General features: G+C 40.2%; 2 protein-coding genes across 5 annotated transcripts; both read right to left on the reverse strand.

Annotated features, from left to right (window-relative positions):
- Window position 1: 1 nt before the first annotated feature.
- Window positions 2-5,707, reverse strand: si:dkey-66a8.7 (PI-PLC X domain-containing protein 1). Its single transcript, XM_046849466.1, has 6 exons — window positions 5,413-5,707; window positions 3,350-3,486; window positions 1,271-1,399; window positions 982-1,137; window positions 695-875; window positions 2-379 (listed from the first exon to the last, which is right to left on the reverse strand). Exons 1-6 carry the CDS (start codon window positions 5,510-5,512, stop codon window positions 105-107), a joined length of 978 nt encoding a protein of 325 aa, XP_046705422.1. The 5' UTR covers window positions 5,513-5,707; the 3' UTR covers window positions 2-104.
- Window positions 5,708-5,945: 238 nt separating this feature from the next.
- Window positions 5,946-17,091, reverse strand: plcxd1 (phosphatidylinositol-specific phospholipase C, X domain containing 1). 4 transcript variants are annotated; one of them, XM_046860652.1, is made up of 8 exons: window positions 16,252-16,852; window positions 16,097-16,160; window positions 15,896-16,014; window positions 13,744-13,886; window positions 10,345-10,473; window positions 9,639-9,794; window positions 8,139-8,319; window positions 5,946-8,065 (listed from the first exon to the last, which is right to left on the reverse strand). In XM_046860652.1, the coding sequence occupies exons 3-8, from the start codon at window positions 16,005-16,007 to the stop codon at window positions 7,821-7,823; spliced, it is 966 nt and encodes a 321-aa protein (XP_046716608.1). In that variant the 5' UTR covers window positions 16,008-16,014; window positions 16,097-16,160; window positions 16,252-16,852; the 3' UTR covers window positions 5,946-7,820. The 4 variants fall into 4 exon arrangements, with proteins under 4 accessions (XP_046716608.1, XP_046716629.1, XP_046716619.1 ...); XM_046860673.1 differs by lacking the exons at window positions 16,097-16,160; window positions 16,252-16,852 and adding an exon at window positions 16,948-17,091; XM_046860663.1 differs by lacking the exon at window positions 16,097-16,160.
- Window positions 17,092-23,544: the final 6,453 nt, after the last annotated feature.

Below are 23,544 nucleotides of genomic sequence, written 5' to 3' on the forward strand. Positions count from 1 at the left end.
CCAAAGTCTCTGACCGAAGTCAGTTTAATAAAAATGTCTGACAGATGTGCATCCAGTTGCCATGGTTCCAGGTGTGCAAAAACAATGGAGTGATATTCCGTCACCTAGGCAGCTGTTCTTACCTCCACCTTTTTAGGGCTTCTGCGTTTCAGTAACTTTTTATTCAGATCGATGATAATGGAGCACAGTGGAATCAGGCCGATAAAATCTCCTGCTATGATGTTGAGGCTCGTCATGTCAGATCCAGGTTTCTGATCCTCCAGCCATCGCCTCACGCACTCCCACTGCTCCATGGTAACGGTCCGGAGGGAGATGTGCGGGTTGGAGGCCATGAAGCATCGGTCCGCCGTTAAATTCAGACCCGCAACAAAGAAGCCGTCTGTGCAGACAACGAGCAGAGAAAATAAAAATCCATCCGGAATATTCTGAAGTCTGCAAATCAATAATTCTGCAATGAATATATTTTACTATTGTGGTCAATTTACAGCGTGTTAATTGTGTTTGGAGATGTACAGATGAATTCATTTCTGGGAAAAAGAGAAGGATATTTATAGCTGCTATAATGCAAGTGAAAAGTGGAGCGAACTCGTCTAACGGACGTTTCTACGGCATGAAATGTAACTGTAAATGGATCAAAAGTACAAAGTATAGTTTTATATAGAAAAAACGAAACGGATTTTGAAATGGAAATCACCTGGACGACCGAAACGTTTCTGCGAGTCGAGGTACTGGATGAGTTCTTCTGCGTCGGCTTTGTTCGCCCACCAGTATGGGATTTCGGGCCACAGCTCTTTATGGCGTTCTGCTGCGTGATCCTCGTACGACAGCACCACCTGGTATCCCGAAGACCACAAGCTTCGTAAAGTCGTATCAGCCTGGAAAGCGAACGAAATGACTACGTGAGAAAACCGACGACTCGACAACAACTCCGCAGGGAGCAGCAATGCTGGAAATGTCTTTTAGGTCGAATTTTCAACGTACTTTAGGGGGGCACAATTTAGAGCCGAAGATGATCTTCAGGGAATAAATAAATTCCTCATGCAGTTTTTCACTCAAACCTTCGAAATGGCTGCAGGCGAGGATGACGATTTCTTTGGGGTGTTCCGAGAGCCACGTGGCAACGGTGTTCAGAGTGTCCTGTGAAGCATTATAACATCATTACTTTATTATTGATTATTATTTATTTATTTAATCTTTTGTATTACTTAATTGTTTTATTTGAATCATTGTTCTTGAAAATAACGTCTGACTAACAGGCCTGTAGACGTACCACTACTGTGACTTGGGTGTAGATGACGTGAGTGAAGTAGAGGTCACGTGACACGTCGTTCTGTTTGTGAGCAATTCGAAGGTCGAAGTATCGGACGCCCGCTTGCAGCTGCTGTACAATGTTTTTTAGCTGTTTTGAGAAATAAATGATGAAAATGTTTAAAAAGAGGTTAAAATGTATTTAGCAGCACAGGAGGAATGAGTGAAGAAATTTAAAGCAGCCATATGTAATGTTAAAAGATTAAAAATTTACCCTTTTAATAATATCTAGGTTTTTTATTTTTTTTTTATTTCAGGCTTTTGTTAACCCTGAAATTACTATTATATGGATGCTCAGCTCCACCCGCCTTCACAAGGCAACTCACAGGTCAGATTCAGTTTATGTACCGTGGTTTGTGGGAAGTACCAGTGAATATGACATTTTAAACCATTAAAAATCTGAATCTGGCAAAAACATCCTGAATTAAGTGTCCATCCTGAATGGCATGAATCAAAGCTTAAAGTATGTCATGTGAACATGTTCAATGAAATGTAATCATACTGAATCAGGTGTAAATATACAGAATCAGAACCTGCTGAATTGGATGTAAACATGCAGAATCAATTAATAAACCTGCCGAATCAGGAATCAGGTATAAACCTGCTGAATCAGAAATAAACCTACTGATTTAGGATCAGGTATAAACCTGCCGAATCAGGAATCAGGTGTAAACCTGCTGAATCAGAAATAAACCTACTGATTTAGGATCAGGTATAAACCTGCTGAATCAGGTAACAGGTATAAACCTGCTGAATCAGGATTTAGGAATAAACCTGCTGAATCAGGTATAAACCTGCTGAATCAGGTAACAGGTGTAAACCTGCTGAATCAGGAATCAGGTATAATCCTGCTGAATCAGATAACAGGTGTAAACCTGCTGAATCAGGTAACAGGTGTAAACCTGCTGAATCAGGAATCAGGTGTAAACCTGCTGAATCAGGAATCAGGTGTAAACCTGCTGAATCAGGAATCAGGTATAATCCCGCGAATCAGGTAACAGGTGTAAACCTGCTGAATCAGGTAACAGGTGTAAACCTGCTGAATCAGGTAACAGGTGTAAACCTGCTGAATCAGGTAACAGGTGTAAACCTGCTGAATCAGGAATCAGGTGTAAACCTGCTGAATCAGGAATCAGGTATAATCCTGCGGAATCAGGTAACAGGTGTAAACCTGCTGAATCAGGTAACAGGTGTAAACCTGCTGAATCAGGAATCAGGTGTAAACCTGCTGAATCAGGTAACAGGTGTAAACCTGCTGAATCAGGAATCATGTGTAAACCTGCTGAATCAGGAATCAGGTATAAACCTGCTGAATCAGGTAACAGGTGTAAACCTGCTGAATCAGGTAACAGGTGTAAACCTGCTGAATCAGGAATCAGGTATAATCCTGCGGAATCAGGTAACAGGTGTAAACCTGCTGAATCAGGTAACAGGTGTAAACCTGCTGAATCAGGAATCAGGTGTAAACCTGCTGAATCAGGAATCAGGTGTAAACCTGCTGAATCAGGAATCAGGTATAAACCTGATGAATCAGGTAACAGGTGTAAACCTGCTGAATCAGGAATAAACCTGCTGAACTGTGGGTAAACCTGCTGAATTGGATGTAAAGATGCTGAATCAGGTAGAAACTTGCTGAATCAGATATAAACATACCAAATTGGCTATAAACATGCTGAATCAGGTGTAAGCATGCAGAACCAATGAATAAACCTGCTGAATTTGGTGTAAAAATACTGAATCAGGTATAAAAAAAAAAAAAACATTGAATTGCGTATAAACCTGCCGAGTCAGGATTAATCATGATGAACTGGATTTAAAGCTGCTAAATTGTGTATAATCATGCTTAATCATTGATAAACCTGCTGAAATGGGTGTAAAAAATACTGAATCTGGTATAGACCTGCTGAACCAGGTGTTAACCTTTTAAAATACATGTGAACATGTTGAAACAGGTGTAAACATACGTTTATATTCGTGTAGGTGAGGCGTAGGCGTGTTGAGTCAGTTATGGATATGGATGTGGAATGTGGTGTATACATGCCTGGGTAGTAGCCCATTTGTAAATGATTGGGCGAGTAAAGCAGTAGAAGACTCGGTCGAGGAGTCTGAAGGAATCGGATTCAGATCGTAGTAGAGGAGAGGTGATATCCAGGCAGTAGCTCATGGCATCATGGCTTCCTGTACGGATGAAGGTCAAATTCTTGTTACGATGCTAACCGTATAAAAATATCATTAATATCAAGCAACTGTGCTCAGGATTTTTAGGAGCATTTCTAGATTTCTAGTCTACTAATTAGTAGTGTGCGTCTACCTGCCTAAAGGTTGGTCAGAAAATACAAAAACAACTAAACAAACAAAAGAAACGGATAAAAAATGTAATACAGTAATACAGATGACTAAAAAGCTGATATAGTATGCCTTCTTTTCAATAATGTTACATCAGTAGGATTATAAATAGCTTTACTTATATTGAAGAAGTATTGACTGTATGAATGTAGCTACTGCTGATTATTTGGCTTAGAATAAAGCTATATTAGGCTCTATTTTATATTATTATAAGAGGAAAAATGAAATGAATAAACAGATAATGAACAGAAACAGACTCTAAACTGGTTTGTGAAGATTTTTGCCCTCTTTCCTAATTTAGCTACATGCCACTCCTTTAATGAGTTTCCAAGAATCCTACTTACAGCTTTGTGTACTGAAAAAAGAAGTCAGTCAACTTTTTATATTTCTGCTATATATATATATATATATATATATATATATATATATATATATATATATATATATATATATATATATAAAATCAACAGCATGAACTTCTTCAGCGGTTTGAGCTACAGGAGCTCGTCTGTTGGACCCACACAGACCAGCCTTCGCTCCTCACGTGCATCAATGAGCCTCGGCCGCACGTGACCCTGTCGCCAGTTCACCACTATTCCTTCCTTGGAGCACTTTTAATAGACACTGACTACTGCAGACCAGGAACATCCCATGTCTAAATCTGTGTTAGTAAACACTTTTCCTTTGCCCAGATAATCCGTCCACCTCACAGGTGTGGCAGATCAAGAGGCTGATTAGACACCATGATTATTGCACAGGTGTGCTTTAGGCTGGCCACAATAAAAGGCCACTCTTAAATGTGCAGTTTTACTATATTGGGGTTCAGGGGGTGCAAAAACCAGTCAGTATCTGGTGTGACCACCATATGCCTCATGCATTTTGGCCTGCAGAACGCCTCTCCAACGTGCCAGATGCCGATTACGCCGATGAACTGAAGTCAGGTCGAGACAACGATGAGGACGACGAGCATGCAGAAGAGCTTCCCTGAAATGGTTTCTGACAGTTTGAGTAGAAATTCTTTGGTATGCAAAGCGATTGTTGCAGCAGCTGTCCGGGTGTCTGGTCTCAGACAATCTTGGCGGTGAAAATGCTGGATGTGGTGGTCCTGGGCTGGTGTGGTTACACGTGGTCTGCAGTTGTGAGACCGGTTGGATGTGCTGCCAAATTCTCGAAACGCCTTTGGAGATGGCTTATGGTAGAGAAATGAACATTCAATTCAGGGGCAACAGCTCTGGTGGACATTCCTGCAGTCAGCATGCCAAGTGCACTTTTCGTTAAAACTTGCAACATCTGTGACATTGTGCTGTGGCCTGAGGCACACCTGTGCAGTAATCATGCTGTCGAATCTGTGAGGTGGATGGATTCTCTCGGTGCTCACTAACACAGATTTATACAGATTTCTGAACAATGTTTGAGCGATATAGTCCTTTTGTGTACCTAGAAAAAAGTCTTAGATCTTTGAGTATAGCTCATAAAAAATAGGGGGGTAAAACACGTGTTGCGTTAATAATTTTGTTAAGTGTGTGATATATACATATATATACACACACACACGCGCTTAAGTCCTGACCTTTCCAATATGGCGGATGTCTCGACGTAAGGTAGCAGCTATTACTATAGGTGAGTGTGTCCGCCATATTGGAAAGGTCAGAGAATGCAACTAAAAGCAAAACAAAAGTAGCGACGTTTTACAGTTGTCCCGTTTAAACATGTCGTGAATAAATGGTAATGTATTAAAGAAAGTGTCTGTTTTCACACCTGGTATAGCGAGGTTAGTTAGAGGGATGTCCCATAGTTCTTCAGGTAAACATTTCATCCAGTCCCCGGTGTTCCTGGCGCTGTTTAAACAAGGCGCCATTTCCGGACTCTCAAATCATTTAAAACAACAATTTTAAATAAAGCAGGTTTACAAGCTTCAGATGTGTCCAGAAATCATCCAATATTCAAAATAGTCCACTTAAAACAACTTGTGTAGGCACGGGGCAGAAACAGAGGCTGTATTTCCTGGTTTTGGCTGATTGCAAAAGTTTGTGCACCCTGTCACCACTTTTGTGCAAAACACAAGAATGCGTTTGTGATAACACACGGATATTTACATACCAGAAGGAAGTGAGTGCTTATGTACTGCAAATATATTATACAGTCTAAAAATGTATTTAAAGTCCCTATGCAATCAAAACTATTACTTGAGTTCCCATGTTTACTTGAGTTTATTATTCGAGTTACGCAGTTTTGACACTGGAGACTCCTTCCATGGGTGTTACACAGAAATAAACACTGACCAATTGGAATCCAGCACATTCAATTTTTATTTATCATCTTAAACATCAGCAATATGTACAGCAATAAATAAATCGTGCAGCGACGTGGTAATCTGTGAAGGTGAAATATACCGGGTTACATCTTGGGTGGTATCAAAAAAGGTTCAAGATTAGTTTTATAACACGCCAACAGATGGCAGCACAAGGCCACACGCACAGTCACAAGGAGCACCGAATTTCATAAGTCACTGTGCCAAAAGACAAGCTCACACATGAGTTTCATGAGTGATCTCGCTCCCGTACACACCCTACACACCAGATTTGGTTCCTGCCTGAAGATGAAGATCCAGCTTAAAGGTCGCAGTTTTGGCAACATGGGTGCTTGAAATAAAAAACAAAAGAAGACTTCCAGGAAATATTCCAGAAGTGGCTGGAAAGAAATACTACTTTCTTATAAACAGTGCCAGTCTCGACACCTTTTGATACCACACCTTAAAATGCAGACATGCCATACTTGCTTTAATGTGCCGCAGGAAGTAGATTGTGTTCGTTCAGTGCATGATCCGTGCTGTTTTTCTGTAAACTTGGGCCTAAGTTGACATCATTTCCACATAGTCAGGACGTTGCATGTCCGTGACCAACCATGTGGGGTATAATCATCAAGACCTTTCCATCCAGACCTGCGAAAAAGGGCTGAATTCACTTTCAGCATGAAGATCTTTGCATTTCACACTCACGCCTCCTGAGATAACGACCTCACTTCCTGTTTTTGAAAGAAAACAGTCCTGTGTCGGTCGCCGATGCAATTTCATGCGAGAGACAGAGTTTGATATTAAAACTAATGTCAGTGACAAGCAAACGGTCTCAGAAAGAAATGGTCACATCTGTAGCTTTGCTCGTTAACTGGTCGTTAGGAATTCTGAATTCTGATTGGACAGAACGTAATCATTTTCCAAAACGATATCGTTTCTAGAGAAACCGCTGAAATAATTGCATGTAAAATGTGTTGCACAAAACATTTGTTATATATACGGCAATGTCTAAGGTGCAATATAAGGCCAAAAGTTTGTGGACACCTGACCATAATATTGCTACGTGCTTCTTTTGGAACATCTCATTCCGCATTTGCCGTGATAATAACTTCCACTCTTCTGAGATGTTTGGAGTGTGCTTGTGGAGATTTATTCAGCCACAAGAGTGTTGCTTCAGTGTAAATTCAGGTGCAGATGTAGGTAAGGTGAGGTATCTGTACGTCTAAAAATTATATTTCGATCTTGGAGGGTCCCAAAAATGGCTATTTTAGCTAATTGACCAAATTTTTCACGATATTGATATTATTTTGTCACATCACCCGGTCGTACAAACGACCCATGAAATGCAGCCATATTTATCAGAGTCTATATCAAAGGCAGGGACTCGGGCATTAAGATCGTTCTTGGAGATTCTTGAGCAAACCTATTGGAAAAAGAAAAAAAAGAAAAAGAAAAAGTGCACTTCATCACAGACAAATCATTCAAATGAATCGTGAGGGATTTTAGATTGTCTTTCATGCTATACTAAATTCAATTTCCCTGGAGGCACATTCTAAGGGTACCAAGTACCAAGCCTTGAGGGTCACACTCAGGTAATGAGCAACGCTACAGGTTATTCCTTTTCTTTTCCGAGCATGCGCTTTCAAAAATCACTCAAGTTATTGCCTGGGGTAAGAGGTAAACGTGAGAATAAAGACAGTGCATAGGAGACATACGGGACATTGTGACAAGTGCATAGAATAACAATCCTACTGAAAATCATCTTCATTATCAATGTCCTATTTAAAAGGTAATGTAAAATTCTGTGCGCTATGCGTCAAAATATTGTGCGAAATGAAGTGCGACATCATTAACATCTACTTCATCCTCCTCCTCATGTACTTCTATTCAGTAGGTTTTCATTTAGGGCTACGACGGTCTGGATGAAATCGCTCTCCGTCACGAAATCAGCAGCGATGATGTTGAGCGACTGGACGCAGGACCCGGGCTTCTGCTCCCGAACCCAGTCCAGCAGCATCGGGTACGTCGTCATGACGACGTCTTTGAGCGACTTGGTGGGATGTGAACTGATGTACTTCAGGTCGGCCGTGAGATTGATTCCAGTCACGAAGAAGCCTCCTGTCAAACGATACACGTTTTAGCTTTCGTTGAGCGAAATCGTCTGATGGAACTATTTCATTTTAACGTTCACCTGGACGGCCGTGTTGTTTCCGGCTTTCGAACTCCTCGATCAGCTCTTCTGCTTTGTTCTTGTTAGCCCACCAGTACGGGATATGAGACCACAGCTCCGTGTGACAGTTTGCTATGTTGTGCTCGTACGAGATGATCACCTGCTGACCAGAGCTCCACATAGTCTTCAGTGTGACCACGTCCTGATGAAAAAACATCAAAATGAAACGATTAGGATCTGCATTCAGAACATCACATGCATGTTGTGCTTTTACGGGAAAACAGTCAAGATATGATGAAGCTTAGTCCCTTTTACCACCATCATACATCATTTTTATCTGCTTACAGTTACCTTTAGACAAGGTAGTTTCTCGTTTACATTATAGCAGCTATAAACGCTACCCTCGTCTGATTAAAGTTACAGCTCCAGCTGTGGTGTTGCACCTACAAAAGAGTTTATTAGTGCTGTGGTAAAAGTTTTAAAAGTTTTATATAACTGTGAATCTGCTATTAATTGCTTCGAACACACTTTCTACTATTTCTCCCTGTGATTTCCTGCCAGTGCAAACAGCTGTGATTACACACCGATCAACCGTGCAAGATCAATGATCCTCGGCCGCCCATAAACCACTGTTCCATCCTTGGACCACTTTTGATAGATACTGACCACTGCAGACCAGGAACAGCCCACAAGAGCTGCAGTTATGTAGACGCTCTGACCCAGTCGTCTAGACGTCACAATTTCTCAAACTCTCTCAAATTCTTACGCCCATTTTTCCTGCTTCTAACATCAACTTTGAGGACAAAATGTTCAATTGTTGCCTAATAAATAAATCCACCCACTAACATGTGCCATGATAAAGAGATCATCAGTGTTCTTCACTTCACCGCTCAGAATGTTAAAATGTCATAATGTAATGTCTGATCGGTGTACAACAGAACCAGAACCAGAACAACCAACAGCGTCCAAAAATATCTTGCTGTCTGAACAAACAATTTCTGGGGTTTAAATGTCTATGTACACCATAAGTTTGTGGACACCTAACCATAAGTTTGGTATGTGCTTCTTTTTGAACATTCCATTCCACATTTAGTCTCCATTTACTGTTATAATGAGCTCCACTCTTCTTGGAAGATGTTCCACTAGATGTTGAGGAGATTTGTGTAAGATTTATTTAGCCACAAGTGTGTTAGTAAAGTCAGGTTCTGATGTAGGTGAGGTGAGGTGAGGAGGCCTGGGGTGCAGTCAGCGTTCATATCAATCATGTTCAATAGAGTTGGAGCTCTATAGCAGGGGATCTTCCACTCCAACTCATGTAATCTTAACAGAACTGGATTTGTCATGCTACCAAATGTATTCAAAGACATCATATCATATACTATGTCATCATCATCATCATCATCATCATCACCACCACCACATACTCATTTGCAGTTTTATCAGTCGTGAAAACACTACACAACCAGAATCCACTGAAGCTCCGCCTCCTGCCCACTGGTGATTTGATGAAGCAGGTCGTACCATTTTAGGACACAGCTTAGAGTTAAAGATGCTCTTTATGGTGGAGATGAGGAGTGCATGAAGCTCCTGACTCAGTCCCAGGAAATGGCTGAAGGACAGGATGACTATCTCTTTAGGATGGGCGTCCAGCCACGTCCTGATTTCCTTCAGCACCGTCTGTCGTGGAACAAAAGACAAGCAGTCAAATAATCACTCGTGCATAAGTATGCACAAGTATCCACAAACTGAAACGTTTTTCACGACGTTTGTGGTGCCACCTGGAACTGATCTTATTTCTCAATTGGTTATTTCGAAAAAAAAATGAGATTGGTTTTTCTGACTTCCTTTCTGTTCAGCCAATCAGAATTCAGTATTTACACTGATGGTATGGTCTGATGGTGTAATCTAAAAGTAAATTCCACTATTAGTGATATTATTGATGTGACATGCAGACCATGTGAGCGGCCATGTTGGCGTGACATCATACATTAAACTCTTTGTTTAATGTATAATGTCATTCCGATCTGAGCATCATTAGTTAGGAAACAGTTACCATCAGAAAAAACTAATGGAAATGAATATGTAACAACTACAAATGCGACTAGAGGATTCAATCAAGTGAGAATCAGTGACTTTGGATTCACCAGAGAAGCGACTATGAGATTACGAAGGAATCACAAAACAAACGACTCCCTCAGCTTTCTTACTGAAAGTCTGTATGAAGTACCTCTACGGTAATTGTGGTGTAAACCCCATGGTAGAAGTAGAGATCAGACGAGCTGTCGTTGGGCCGATGCGCTATCCTGAGATCGCAGTATCTCACACCGCAGTCCAACTGTTCCCTCACGCTGTACTCCTGTGGTGAATAATGTAAAGTGGGTTCGTTAATAATGCAGGTAACAGCGATACGGGACGGATCGGGGTATACACGTTGCATCAACACTGAAAGGAGCGTAGCTGCATGAGGTGTTGGAGTTTTCACATGTGACCTGCTGCAGGGTTTTGGAGAAATTTGAGTGAAAAGTAAGAAAATGTAGATGTAGGAAGATTGTACTGTATAAGGAGTATAGGTGTCTGAATTTTAGATCTGAAAGGGTCCTGTGATATAAAAAAATCGAAGATCAGAATCAGAATCAGAATCAGGTTTATTGGCCAAGTGTGTTGACACACACAAGGAATTTGGTTCCAGCTGTTTGTTACTCTCAAAAGTACAGACATAAATAAAAACCTATACATGACAAAACAGACACAACAAGACAAAAACAGACTATACAAGACAATACAGACAATACAGACAATATGAGACAGTATAGACAGTGTGGGTAATAAATAGGGATACAGACCAGTAATGTACATAAAGTGTGGGAGTGCATGGTAGTGCAAATGACAGTATTGTGTGTCAGGTATGATGAGAGAGGTTACTATAAAACTTTGTACAGTATATAGAAGCAATAGTGTGTGCAACATATACAGATAATGTGATGAGTGACAGTTCTGTGACAGTTCTGTGCAGTACTCATAGATATGAGCATGGAATTTAATTATGATGAAGTGCACTGATATTTTTTGATCTAATATTATTACTACACTGCATAATTTTTTACGCCATATATTACAATGTCAGTTTAATATACGAGATGGTGTCAAAAAGTTTCGATAGTTTTGTAACGTGCCAACAGATGGCAGCACGAGGCTGCATGCAGATTCACAGGGAGCACCAAACTTCATAAGTCAATGTGGCAAAAGACATTGTCCTGTGTACATTGGAAGCTGTGCAACTGGTGCTATTCTGACCATGTGAGCACCCTGTCACAGAGTTCCTCCTCACACGTCTCACTTCTGCACCCACCCTACTCGTTAGATTTGCCTCCAGCGGACTTCGCCCTCTTCCTAAAGATAAAGATCCAGCTCGCAGTTTTTGAGTTGAGAAGCCCTGGGGAACATTCCAATTAAGTGTTCCAATTCATCCCAAAGGCGTTCAATAGGGTCAGAGCTGTGTAGCAGCAGATCTTCATGGAGCTGGTTTTGTGCACAGGGGCATTGTCATGGTGGGACAGGTTTGAGTCTCCTAGTTTAAGTGAAGGGGTTTGCGGAAGAACCGCATATATACATCTGCACAATGTAGTTGCATTTGTCGTTTTCTTTTGCACTTGATTGTCTTCCTTTTTGCACAGTTCTAAATTTGTTTCTTCACTGAGTGTTTGTATGGGGTTTCAAAAATACACTTAAACAGCTCCCCGATGCTCGGATGCTTTCTGCAGAGCAGCAGAAGGTAATTTCCTCCCCGCTGGGTGGATTGATCCAGCAAGAGACACAGGCTGTACTGAAACATGCCCTGGTTTAATAGGTTTTCTTTCAGAGCGCTAGATTGCACAGTCGACGTCAGAGAAATGAAATCCGACTCCGACAACAGAAAGTGCTGTTAGGAGCAAATTCGATGGAATGCTTTTACAGCTTTTTTTTTTTATGTCCGGTGAGTATTTTTTTAATGTTGATTTTAGTTTGGGGGAAAAAATGACATGGTACTGCATGAAAAGCAATTCTTATGTCTTACAGTCCACCAAAGCTGAATAATATCAATACACGTGCATACACTTACACTACACACACTGAGCTTATTTTATCTGCTATAAAAGTAACACAAATTTGGCCACATGTATTTAGTCACAGCTAGTAAGGAAAAAATAAAGTCATGCTGGTCAAGTAATCTGAGTGGGCGAAAGTCCAGGGACATAAATTTTTCTCCAAAAATTATATTTCTCCATAATATCCTCTCAAGGTGGTATCAGAAAGCGACTAGTTTTGTAACACTCCAACAGATGGTGAGATTGAGATGGTTTGCACGCAAAGTCACAGGGAGCACCGACCTTCATGAGTCAGTGTGCCAAAAGACATCGTCATCCTTTGTACATCAGGAGCTGGTACTATTCTGACCACCTATGTTACCAAATCTGCGAATTCATCATGGACAGCGAGTCAGAATACCCCGTCACTGAGCTCCTTGTGAGTTTCTCACCAGAAATGACACAATCTCACTTCCGCTCCCACCCTAGTCACCAGATTTGTCTCCTGTGGACTTCGCCCTATTCTTGAAGATAAAAATCCAGCTGAAAGGTTGCGGTTTTGACACCGTTGCAGAGATCCAGCACGAATCGCAGAAGCTGCTTGACACGCTTGGAAAAGAAGACTTCCAGTACACGTTCCAGAAGAACGCTGGGGCGCTGTATTGCTGTGCAAGGGGACTATTTTGAAGTTGACAGTGTGTAAACGTAGATAAATCAAGCTCTTTCTTGTAAACAGTGCAAAACTTTTTGAGACCACCTTGTAGGTAGAAAGTTATCGCTTTTTTGAACGTACTTATGTAGCGATCTATGAGATCTCTGCGTTAATAATGGATCAGGAATCCATTCTACTACACATCAGACCTTTATAAATAGGGACAAAGTTTTTTTATAGTTACACACACAAACACAGTGACCACTTGTAGCTCCACCTCCTGTCTTTTACTCAATGTCACTGTCTCTAATCCATACATCATCTCAGGTCTCACCACAGTCCTATAAACTTTCCCTTTCATTCTCACAGATACTCTTCTATCACAAATCACTCCTGCTATCACTCTTCTCCACTCACTCCACCCTGCCTGCACTCTTTTCTTCACTTCTCTAACACACTCTCCATTACTTTACACTGTTGACCCCAGGTACCTGAACTCCTCCACCTTCTCCACCTCTTCTCCCTGCAACCGCACCCCTCCACTGCCCTCCCTCTCATTCACACACATGTACTCTGTCTTACTCCTACTGACTTTCATTCCCCTTCTCTCCAGCGTATATCTCCACCTCTCCAGGATCTTCTCCACCTGCTCCCTACTCTCATATTAGTGGAAAAGTTTCCCAGAGTGAAAATACCCTGATAAAGTACTGATCCTCTACTGAAAAATGTGCTTGAGTAACTTTTTCACTCATCATCAGTGTTATTTAATAGCCTGTTTATTTTATCTCTAACAATAGAATTTGTCATTCAGACAGAATATAATCTCCCTGAGAAGGCCTGCGGAAGGAACCTTGAGAGGAACCGGACTCAAAAGGTAGAAAAAGCATGAATAAATACAGATAAGCTTTACCTGCGTGATTGCCCACTTGTAAACAAACGGCCGTATGAGGGGCTTCATGAACTTGTCGAGCTTCTGCAGCATATCAGGCTGCTTGAGGTCAATAGGAGAGTGGTTATTCATATCCAAACAGTACGTGATTGCATTATGGCTTCCTGTGTGAGGAAAAAAAAGAAGGGCAGAACAAAGTATGAGTGAAATGCATTAGAGTCGTCCTGTCAGTGATGTAGATACAGTCGCCTCCAAAAGTATTAGAACAGCAGGGCCAGGTCGTTTCGGTTCTTACTGTAGACTGAAGACACTTTAATTTAAGATGGAAAGATGAGAATTTGAGGGTTTTGTGGTTATGACATCATGTGTTTAACAAAATAAATCAACCTTTAATATCAGATCAGTGGATATTTAGGTGAGCAAAAGTATTGGAACGGATATACAGTATGTCTTTAGCTGCAGATCCCTCAGGTGCAATAACTTCTTCAAGCTTCTTCAAGCCGGAGACTCACTGATATATTTATATGCTTTTCCTCCCTTCAGTGTCGTCCTATTAACGTAAAATGCTGCTTGATCAGTTTAAGGGTCTGATGATTGACTCATCCAGTCAAAAGCCTTCCATTTTTCCACCTGTGGCCTTGAGAAAATGTTAGTTCCTCTTATTGATATTGGATGCATTTCTGTGTAAATTTCTGTGCAGACTGAACGTTTCCAGATTTCTACATTCATTTTGCGTTATCATTAGAAATAAATGAGTCCAGAAGCAGGCATGGAAGCCTATGCAATGACACTACATAGAGCATGTTTCTCAAATGAGCTTGTATATCTTGAATCATGAACAAATCCTTTCTTTTTCCACCTTTTGGGTTTTCCATTACTTTGCTAGATTTTTAATCCTGGTTCCAGAACATTTCTGGTTCATCTTTGCATTTCTTTGTGGTCTCTACATTTATACTTTTAAAGTCATCATACACTGGATTGGGAAAGTTAAGTGGTTAAGATGTTGGACTGTTCATCAGAAGGTCATGAGTTCAATTCCCACCACCACTTAGCTGTCACTGCTGGGCCCTTGAGCAAGGCCCTCAACCCAATTACCTGCTCATTTGTATGAGATAATTGTAAGTCGCTCTGGATAAGGCCTTCCGCCAAATAATGTAAATAGATTGTGATACATTTAATCATTTGCAGTCATTTATACCTCTTGAATGTTTTCTTTCCAATACAGCTCTCTGGTCTTTATCTTGCTTTACTTTTTTCTTTTTTTTTAACAACAAATTCTGCCTTCAGAGGTGAAAGCATAAAGCCAAGAGTGGATGTATAGGGATATTTCAATAAGTCATGCAGTCCGAAATGTTTGGATCTTATAGAAATGTACTCATTTTTATACTTTTTGACACAAATTAATACATAAATACATAAAAACATTAAATCTGAAACAAAACTAAACTCTTCTCATAGCCATGGTTTTACCTCAAACTCAAATATCTACCGCAAAAACAAACAAAATAAACATCCAAAGACTTTCTGTTCCAGCAGGCTTGTTTTTATCTCCCATGAACAGCTTTCTCTTTATGTTGGTTTATCCTTTTTCACAACTAATGAAGTTTTTACAGGTCAAACTGAAGACCAAATCCAAATCTAGATCTTCAGGGATGTTTAGTTTTCACAAGACCGGAATAAAATCTACATCTTGTTTAAAACACACACACACACATATATATATATATATATATATATATATATATATATATATATATATATATATATATATATATATATAAAAAAACAGGGAATAAAAATTGCATCGAAACTTTTTTCATATTTTGATCTTCAACCCAAAGGCCTTCAGTCTATTGGGGGGAAAACAAAACAATAAATTGCTGTTCCAAGAGCTTTTGAGAAGATTGCATAAGGTATGTGGTGGAACAATGTTAATCTGACTACCAACCAGTGCTGACGGAGCACATAAACACGCAACCTGACACCGCCTGTGCCACCACCCATGCCCTGATCCGTTCATCCTTCTCAACATGACTCTATTGACCAATACAATGGCATATTACCTATTACGCTTCATAACAAGAACGTTCATCATTATGATGTGTAATTGGGTGCCAATGGCATTTCACTTTGTCTCAGAGGATGGAGACTGACATTCACAAATACCGGATACCTGGAATGGCCAAATTCCATAAAGGGATGTCCCAGAGACCACCTGGCAAAACAGCCATCCAGTTGTCCATGGGCAGACCTCTGAGCGATACCAGGCTTCCTTCTGATGACATATCGGACCTGTAAAAAATTAAAATCAATAATCCTGAAATGGTATCACCTCCCCTGAGTCCAAAGTCTGGAAAAATCTTCATGGACAAACCTTCAGCCAAATGTCTAATCAAATGCAGGTATTCAAATGGGCATGACAGAGTGGGAGTGGAACCCTGGAAAGGTCCAGAAAATATATATATATATCTATCCAGGTGGGGAAAAAAAGAAAGCAGGTAAAACGGAACCGGTGATGGTCTTTCAAACCTGCTTCAGTTGTTCAATGGACTCCTGAAATGATTCCCAGGTGGAAGTGTAAAGGTAGAAAAAAGGTTATCCATGAGAGGTGACCAGGTTCAGAGGATTTCCGATGCAAATACTCCGGGTTTGAATAAGCGACATTCCGGAAGGTGTTGGAGAAAGTGCAGGAGCAGGAGCAGGATCTGGCGCAGGAGCAGGAGCAGGAGATCCGCCGGGGAAACCCTGCCATGATTTCGGCTTAAATACATTCATCACTCGCAGCCATAATAAAGTCCGAGTTTCTCCTTCACACACCCTGGGGTTGGATTTAGATTCGAGAAATGGGTGATGGAACCCTGGCGGTGTTTGTGAGAAGGTTTCGGCAGCATGAAGGCGGAGTTTCGCTTCCACTCTGCTTACAGATGCACCTTCTGCATCAGCAGCTCCAACCAGAGAAACGCCACCGACCGGCCGGCCGGCAATCAACCTTCATCAGCCTTCCATCAAACATCTAGAAGAGCTTCAAATCTATATCTTCATCCTGTATTTTTTAAAATTTCCAGCATAATTTGATATTCTTTTTTTAATTACCTGTTATGATGAGCTAAAATGTTAAGATCAGACCAGTATCTCCTCGACTTTAATCCTTAATACCTCTCCTGACACACACACACACACACACACACACACACACACACACACTATATTCCCAGGTATACTTACAAAACTATTGCGACACCTGACTTTACTCACACAGATGTACAGGATTTCTCAATGAAGCTCGATGAAGATATGCTTTATATGGGTTGGAGTGGAAGATCTCCTGTGATAGAGCTCTGACCTCAAACCTACTGAACAATGAATTGGAGCACTGACTGCACCCTAGTCCTCCTCACATCACCTACATCTGTACCTGACTTTTACCAACTGGCTGAAAGAATCTCACACAGATCTCCAAGAGCATGCTTCAGTATCTAGTGGAACATCTTTTCAGAAGAGTGGAAGTTATTACAGTAGCTAATGTTTATATCTGCAGCATTTGGCAGACGCTCTTATCCGGTTCATGGGGACTAAATGTGGAATCGGATGTTCAAAAATGAGCATCTCGATCTAATCTCTAATCTCTAATCTTTAATCTCTAATCTCACTCTAATACCAAAGCCAAGTACTGATTGTGATCATTATTTCACACTTTATTAAAAATTACCCTAAAATAAAAACCCATCAGAATCTGGTGGAAACCATTACAACAATTCACAACATTTTAATAGCATTTGTAATGGTTTAAATGGGAATTGTATTGTTTTGGAATGGAAGGTTTTCGGTTTTAGTTTGTTGCCTTTAATTGGTGGATAATAAATGTGAGGCCACTTTTAATATTCATAGTAAAATTACAGCCTCGTATAATAATATACATCAAAAAACCATTCAAACAAACCAATCCGATGTTTATTGGATCATTAGTAATTGTAGTAATGAAATCTTTATTGGGTCTCAGTGGGAAACCACATTATATACCTTTAGATCACCTTGACAAAACTATTGCTGTGGTTCTTCAGCAGATTGTTTGAAGCACATACATGTAGAGCATGTCTCCATGAAGCACCATGCTTTACATGGGTTGGAGTGGAAGATGTCCTGCTAAAGAGGATGAATTTAAACACTAAAATACAGCAACGAAAGTAATTATGAGGCCATGACGTGTTTGTCATTACTAGCTAGAAGAACTCTGAGCTAACCATTAATAAAGGATAGCTCAGAGTTCTTCTAGCTATCCACTTTAAATATGGGTTAAAGTGGACGTCCTGGTTAACACAAAACGTCCACTTTAACCCATATTTAAACTAAAGCTCTGCCTGTCCCTTCCATGACCTCATTGGATTTCCCTACAATGGCTGGTATGAAACCTCATCCTTTGTCTCTTTGTCCTGCTTCACTTAACAAAACGTTTTCAGGGACAGAAAAATGAAAGAAAAACAATAAGCTCTTGTGCTCCATGAAATAATGGAGCATTGGCTGTAACTGCACCCATGTGAGATGATGGGGCCCTGATGACTTGCTTTTCAATAGTGTATACAAACTCTGAAAGGGTTCAACATGTTACAGAAGCTCTGTGTTCATCCATCTTTTAATATTTCCTGATGAAAAATGGATTTCTCTATAGTCTAGAGTAAAGTACAGATGACTGGAGTTACGTTTTGGGGAATGCCGGTTGTACAGTTACGAGGCGGTATCCAAAGTACTTTATTTATCTAGGTTTCACCTTTAAAATAGTCACCCAACACAGCCCCAGATGCACATAGGACAATATCTTTTAGAAAAATGACTTATGAAGGTCGGTGCCCCCTGTGACTGTGCACGCAGCCCTCTGCTGCCATCTGCTGGCGTGTTACAACACTAATCTCTAAACGTTTTAAAAGCACTTTGAATATAACAATAATAATAATAATAATAAATCAGTTACAGGAAAGAAAAGTTCTTCTCTTGTTATCATATCTCACACAATTCTGCAACAAGATCAAACTAAAATCAAGAACAATTTATTAAAATTAACTATAAGTAGTTTGTGTAAACAACAAAGTTCCAAAAAAAAAAATATCATAATGGATGACGTTTGGAAAGTGTGTGGCAACTTCATAATCATTAATACTGTGATGTCATTATTTGTCACAGTGAAATTCTTTCTTCGCATATCCCAGCTTGGGGAGGCCGGGGTCCGACATGATACAGCACCCATGGAGCGCAGAGGGTTAAGGTTCCACTCAAGGACCCAAGAGTATCTTCTGAGCTACCACTCCTGACCAGTGGAAGTGGAACGACCATCCCAGGGTACTTTCTGTTACATAAAACTGCATTAAACACTCGTTTTCTTTATGATGCCACAAATGAAATCTGCTGTATGGAACTCGTTTCAGCGTTTTTGTTTTTTTTCCATCCACAGCAAATAAACCGTCCTAGTTTGTAGAGTCGACGCCTAACATTAGCTCTCCATTAATGCCAGGTTCCTGCTGTACGACCACTAAAAGTCTCTTATTGACCTTCTCCAGCTGAGCTAAGCACACAGTCCACCCTCAGTCAGCTCTCTGTGCTCACGAAGAATCAATACAGCCCGAGCACTCATTTCACTACCCGATAAATAAATAAACAAATACATACATACAAACATCCAGAGGGATAAAAGTATTGGGACAACCGACTTCTCGACCCATACGTGGTTCCTCGACCATAAAAGATTTGGAGGCACACAATTGTATAGAACTTCTTAGGCAGATGAAATTTTCCCTTGTATCTGAACACTGGACTTTAGTTCAGAAGGTCATAAGTTTAAATCCCATCTACACCAAGCTGTCACTTCTGGGCCCCTGAGCAAGGCCCTTTCTCCCTAGATTCTCAGATATATGAATGAGATAAATATAAAAAAAATCTCCACAAGTAGTGGAAGCTCATTGGAAACTCAAAAGGTTATGAGTTTAAATCCCAGAACCACCGAGCTGCCACTGTTGGGCCCCTGAGCAAGGCCCTTAACCCTCAACTGTTTAGGTGTATGGATGAGATGAACACAAGTCGCTCTGGATAAACGCATGAACGCACGTCAGTTATTACTGAATCTCGGTCATTGCTTCTCCCATGAGGTGTTTTTGAGGACATTTTCTTTTTGATACAAGTCCAATAAAAGCAACTCGTTTACTTTCGAATCGTGTGGAAATTTACAAGTCAAATAAACTCCACAAACAAGAAATATTAAAAGTCCATCCAGTGCATCTACATCATTACGATCTCATGTGGAGATGATGAAGTGGAGATGATTGCTCTGTAAGAAATATCTTGTTTTTTTTTTTTTTGCAGAGTTACTGTTAGCACTTATCTTCATGGCATTTGGCAGAAGCACCTGCATATAAAGAGGCTTATATGTGTTGGATCGCTGATGATCTCAGATGTTGAGCTATACATCATCATCTGACTGTATAAGACTGTAGAAAGATCATCAGTCATAATCACACCAGTGCTCATGTTAGTTCTCACCAGTGTTCTGTAGTGTTTAAAGACTATAATCACAATCTTGATGTCACCCAAATGAGGATGGGTTCCCCTTTGAGTCTGGTTCCTTTCAAGGTTTCTTGCTCAGAACATCTAAGGGAGTTTTTCCTTGTCACAGTCTCCATGGTGATCATCAGAGATAAACACACACCGTTTACCTTCACTCTTATATTCTGTAAAGCTGCTGAGACAATGACTGTTGTGAAAAGTGCTAAAGAAATAAACTTGACTTGAATTATAACGTGCTCTGATGCTCAGTCAATAAATACATTTTGATGTCAGTTTATTAGGACACAGACTAAGAACAGCATCTGTTTAAAACCCTGTAGAGAAAAAAAAGTTAAAAAGTGTTTTTTTTCCCCATAAATTCAGCATTGCTGATTGCACAGTGGTAGAGGATAAAAAGTTTTGTGGAGTTGGATGAAGAAATCAATGGAGGAGTGTTAGAGGATGGAGGGATCACTGGAGAAGTTGGAGGATAGAGGGATCAGTAGAACATTGGAATAGGATGGAGGAATGAGTGATGCAGTGGTAGGGGATGGGAGGATGGAGAGATCATTAAAGAAGTGATAAAGGATGGATGGATCTATGGTGCAGTGGTCAAGGATGGAGGGATCAGTAAAATAAAAGAAGAGTATGGAGGACTCTAGAGCAGTGGTAAAGGATAAATTGATGAGTGGAGCAGTGGTAGAGAATGGAAGGATCTGTGGTGCAGTTGTAGAGGATGTAGAGATCATAAGAGAAGTGATATAGGATGGAGAGATCATCAGATAAGTAATAGAGGATGGAGAGATCTGTGGTACAGTGATAGAAGATTGAGGGATCAGTGGAGGTGATAGAAGATTGAGAGATCAGTGGAAACACCTCTGACTTGTCAAAGCCTGGACTCCACATGACCTCTGAAGGTGTGCTGTGGTGATCCAATGACCTGAGCAGCAGATCCTTAAAGACCCTCCTGTAAGTTGTCAGGTAGAACTTCTATGGATCAGACTTGTTTGGCACGTCCTGGAGATACATGATCAGAGCGAGATCTGCGGAATCTGGAGACTACGTCTGCACCTTGAATTTAGTTTTGTCCTGTTCCTCAGACCGTTCCTGAACAGCGTAGATGTTCAGGGAGCTCCGTTCTGCTGTAATGTAACTGCTAGTGGTCTACAATGAAGTGTAGGTTGGTGGTATGTTAATGCCTTGTGGAAAGGAGCTACGACGACAATAACAACAACAACAACAACAACAACAACAGAAACCGGTTTGAATTTCAAAGTTTATTGCAAGAGGTGGCGCCTTAAAAAAATGTCCATCTCAATATATAACTTCAGGTAAGAAAGAACGTGATGCATCGGTCATGCACACGGTTACAGTGTTCTCAATGACCTGCAGTAGCACACGGTACATACACGAGGAGGAGGAGATTCCAAGTCAAGAGAAAACGTTTCAAGTTACAAACAAGAGGAAATGACCAGGTAGGATTAGCTCCAGGTTTCTCATAAACCTCATCTATAAGCGAGGAAGGTGATAAGATGAAGTTTTGCTCAGAAGGTCATGAGTTTGAATCCCACCACCACTATGCTTCCTTGAGCAAAGGCCTTAACCCTTAACGGCTCAGTTGTACGAATGAGATCAATGTAATGGATAAGGGCATCTGATAAAACCATAAAAGAATATGCGAATTATGCAAATTTCTCAGAAGCATGATGGCGGTTGCGGTTTTAACGCCACGTGTCCACTCGCAACTTCACGTCAACTTCACGTCCCTACATGTTATTACCCGGAGATCTGCCACGTTTTTTTTTTTTATCTTGTGCTCTGCATAGAGAAAACCAGGGCTCAATAAATCAAAATCGGATGCAAATGAGTTTATGCAAATGAGGTGAGGGCTTCAGTGAAAACAAAAACCAAACCAAAAAAAAAACCAGGATACCAGAATTTTTTTTGGGAGACTTTTTATAAAAATCGATGGGACAGAGGACGCGGTCACGAGACGTGGAAAACAAGTACTGTTTAGATTCTGATTAATACTGCGAGTCGACTATTTCTGCTCACAGATGACTCAGTTTACTTGCGAAAATTATGCAATGATATAATTTTTGGATCCCCTGAGAATAGAGACACAAATATCGGTATAAAAACTCATGTAGTGAGCCGGTAGATGGGTCGTTTGCTTGTATCAATGAGTGTCGACTTTTTTGGCTCATCAATAGCGAATTATTTAAAAAAATTCCGACTGAGAAAAAAAAACAAACCCTTTGAAAATGTTTTCATTCAATGATGACTTTATGAACAAGTCTTAAGCTTGGAGTTCATTTTAGGAAGCCTAAAAAGTCAAACATTTTTGATTAACATAAACAATTGTAAGGGTGACAGTTGAGTGGAAAATTTGTCTCCAATAAGAGTCGACACTAACGAATGACGCCATCATTTTTGATTATATGATAATGGATATAATTTCTCTTCTTTTAATAACTAAGTAATATAATTCAGGTTACCAATAAATCAACTCTTTCTTTATTTGATTATTTTCAACACTGTACATGAACACTGAAGAATCTAAACTTTAAAAGAACACGTGTGGAATAATGAAATAAACAAAAACACGTTAATCAAAGAATATATTTGGGATTTTTACTACTCATCAGATCTAATATTCAATGCTTGCATTTCTTGGCCCAAGCGAATCTATTCTTCTTGTTCCTTAGAAGTAATGGTTTCTTCTTAATCTCCTCAAAACAGTGATTTCTGAAATATGTCTTGTCAGTGGAAATCAGAGTGGCGTTAATAAAAATCGCTTTCAAAAGCTGGCCATTCTACTAAACTTATCTTGTGCAGCAGAGGTAGCTCTTGGTTTTCCTTTCCTGGGATGGTCCTTATGGGAGCCTGTTTCATTGTAGCATTTGGTGGTTTTGGATTTATTTTAGGATTCAGTTCTTCAGACGTTTTTGAATTGATCGTAATTTCTTCAAGTAATGATAAATCTTTTTTTATTGTTTCATTCCATAATATAGATTTGTACAATAGTTGTAGCACTATTAACTCTGTACTCACCCTTTCCTCTGCACTAAGCACATTAAAGAAGGCAAGAGAAAAACCATTCCAGGTGACTACGTTGTGAATTTGATAAAAGAATGTCGTGAGTTTGCTGCGCTGCATCAAAGCTAAATGGACAATCGAAAATATTAAACTTATTCTGGGTTGTTTTACACGTTTTTGTTTAGTACATTATTCCAGAAGTGTTCTTTCATAGTTTGGATTCTTCAGTATTAACGTACAATGTTGAAAATAATA

Source organism: Silurus meridionalis, chromosome 1 (genome assembly GCF_014805685.1).
Source record: "Silurus meridionalis isolate SWU-2019-XX chromosome 1, ASM1480568v1, whole genome shotgun sequence".
NCBI classification, from domain to species: domain Eukaryota; kingdom Metazoa; phylum Chordata; class Actinopteri; order Siluriformes; family Siluridae; genus Silurus; species Silurus meridionalis.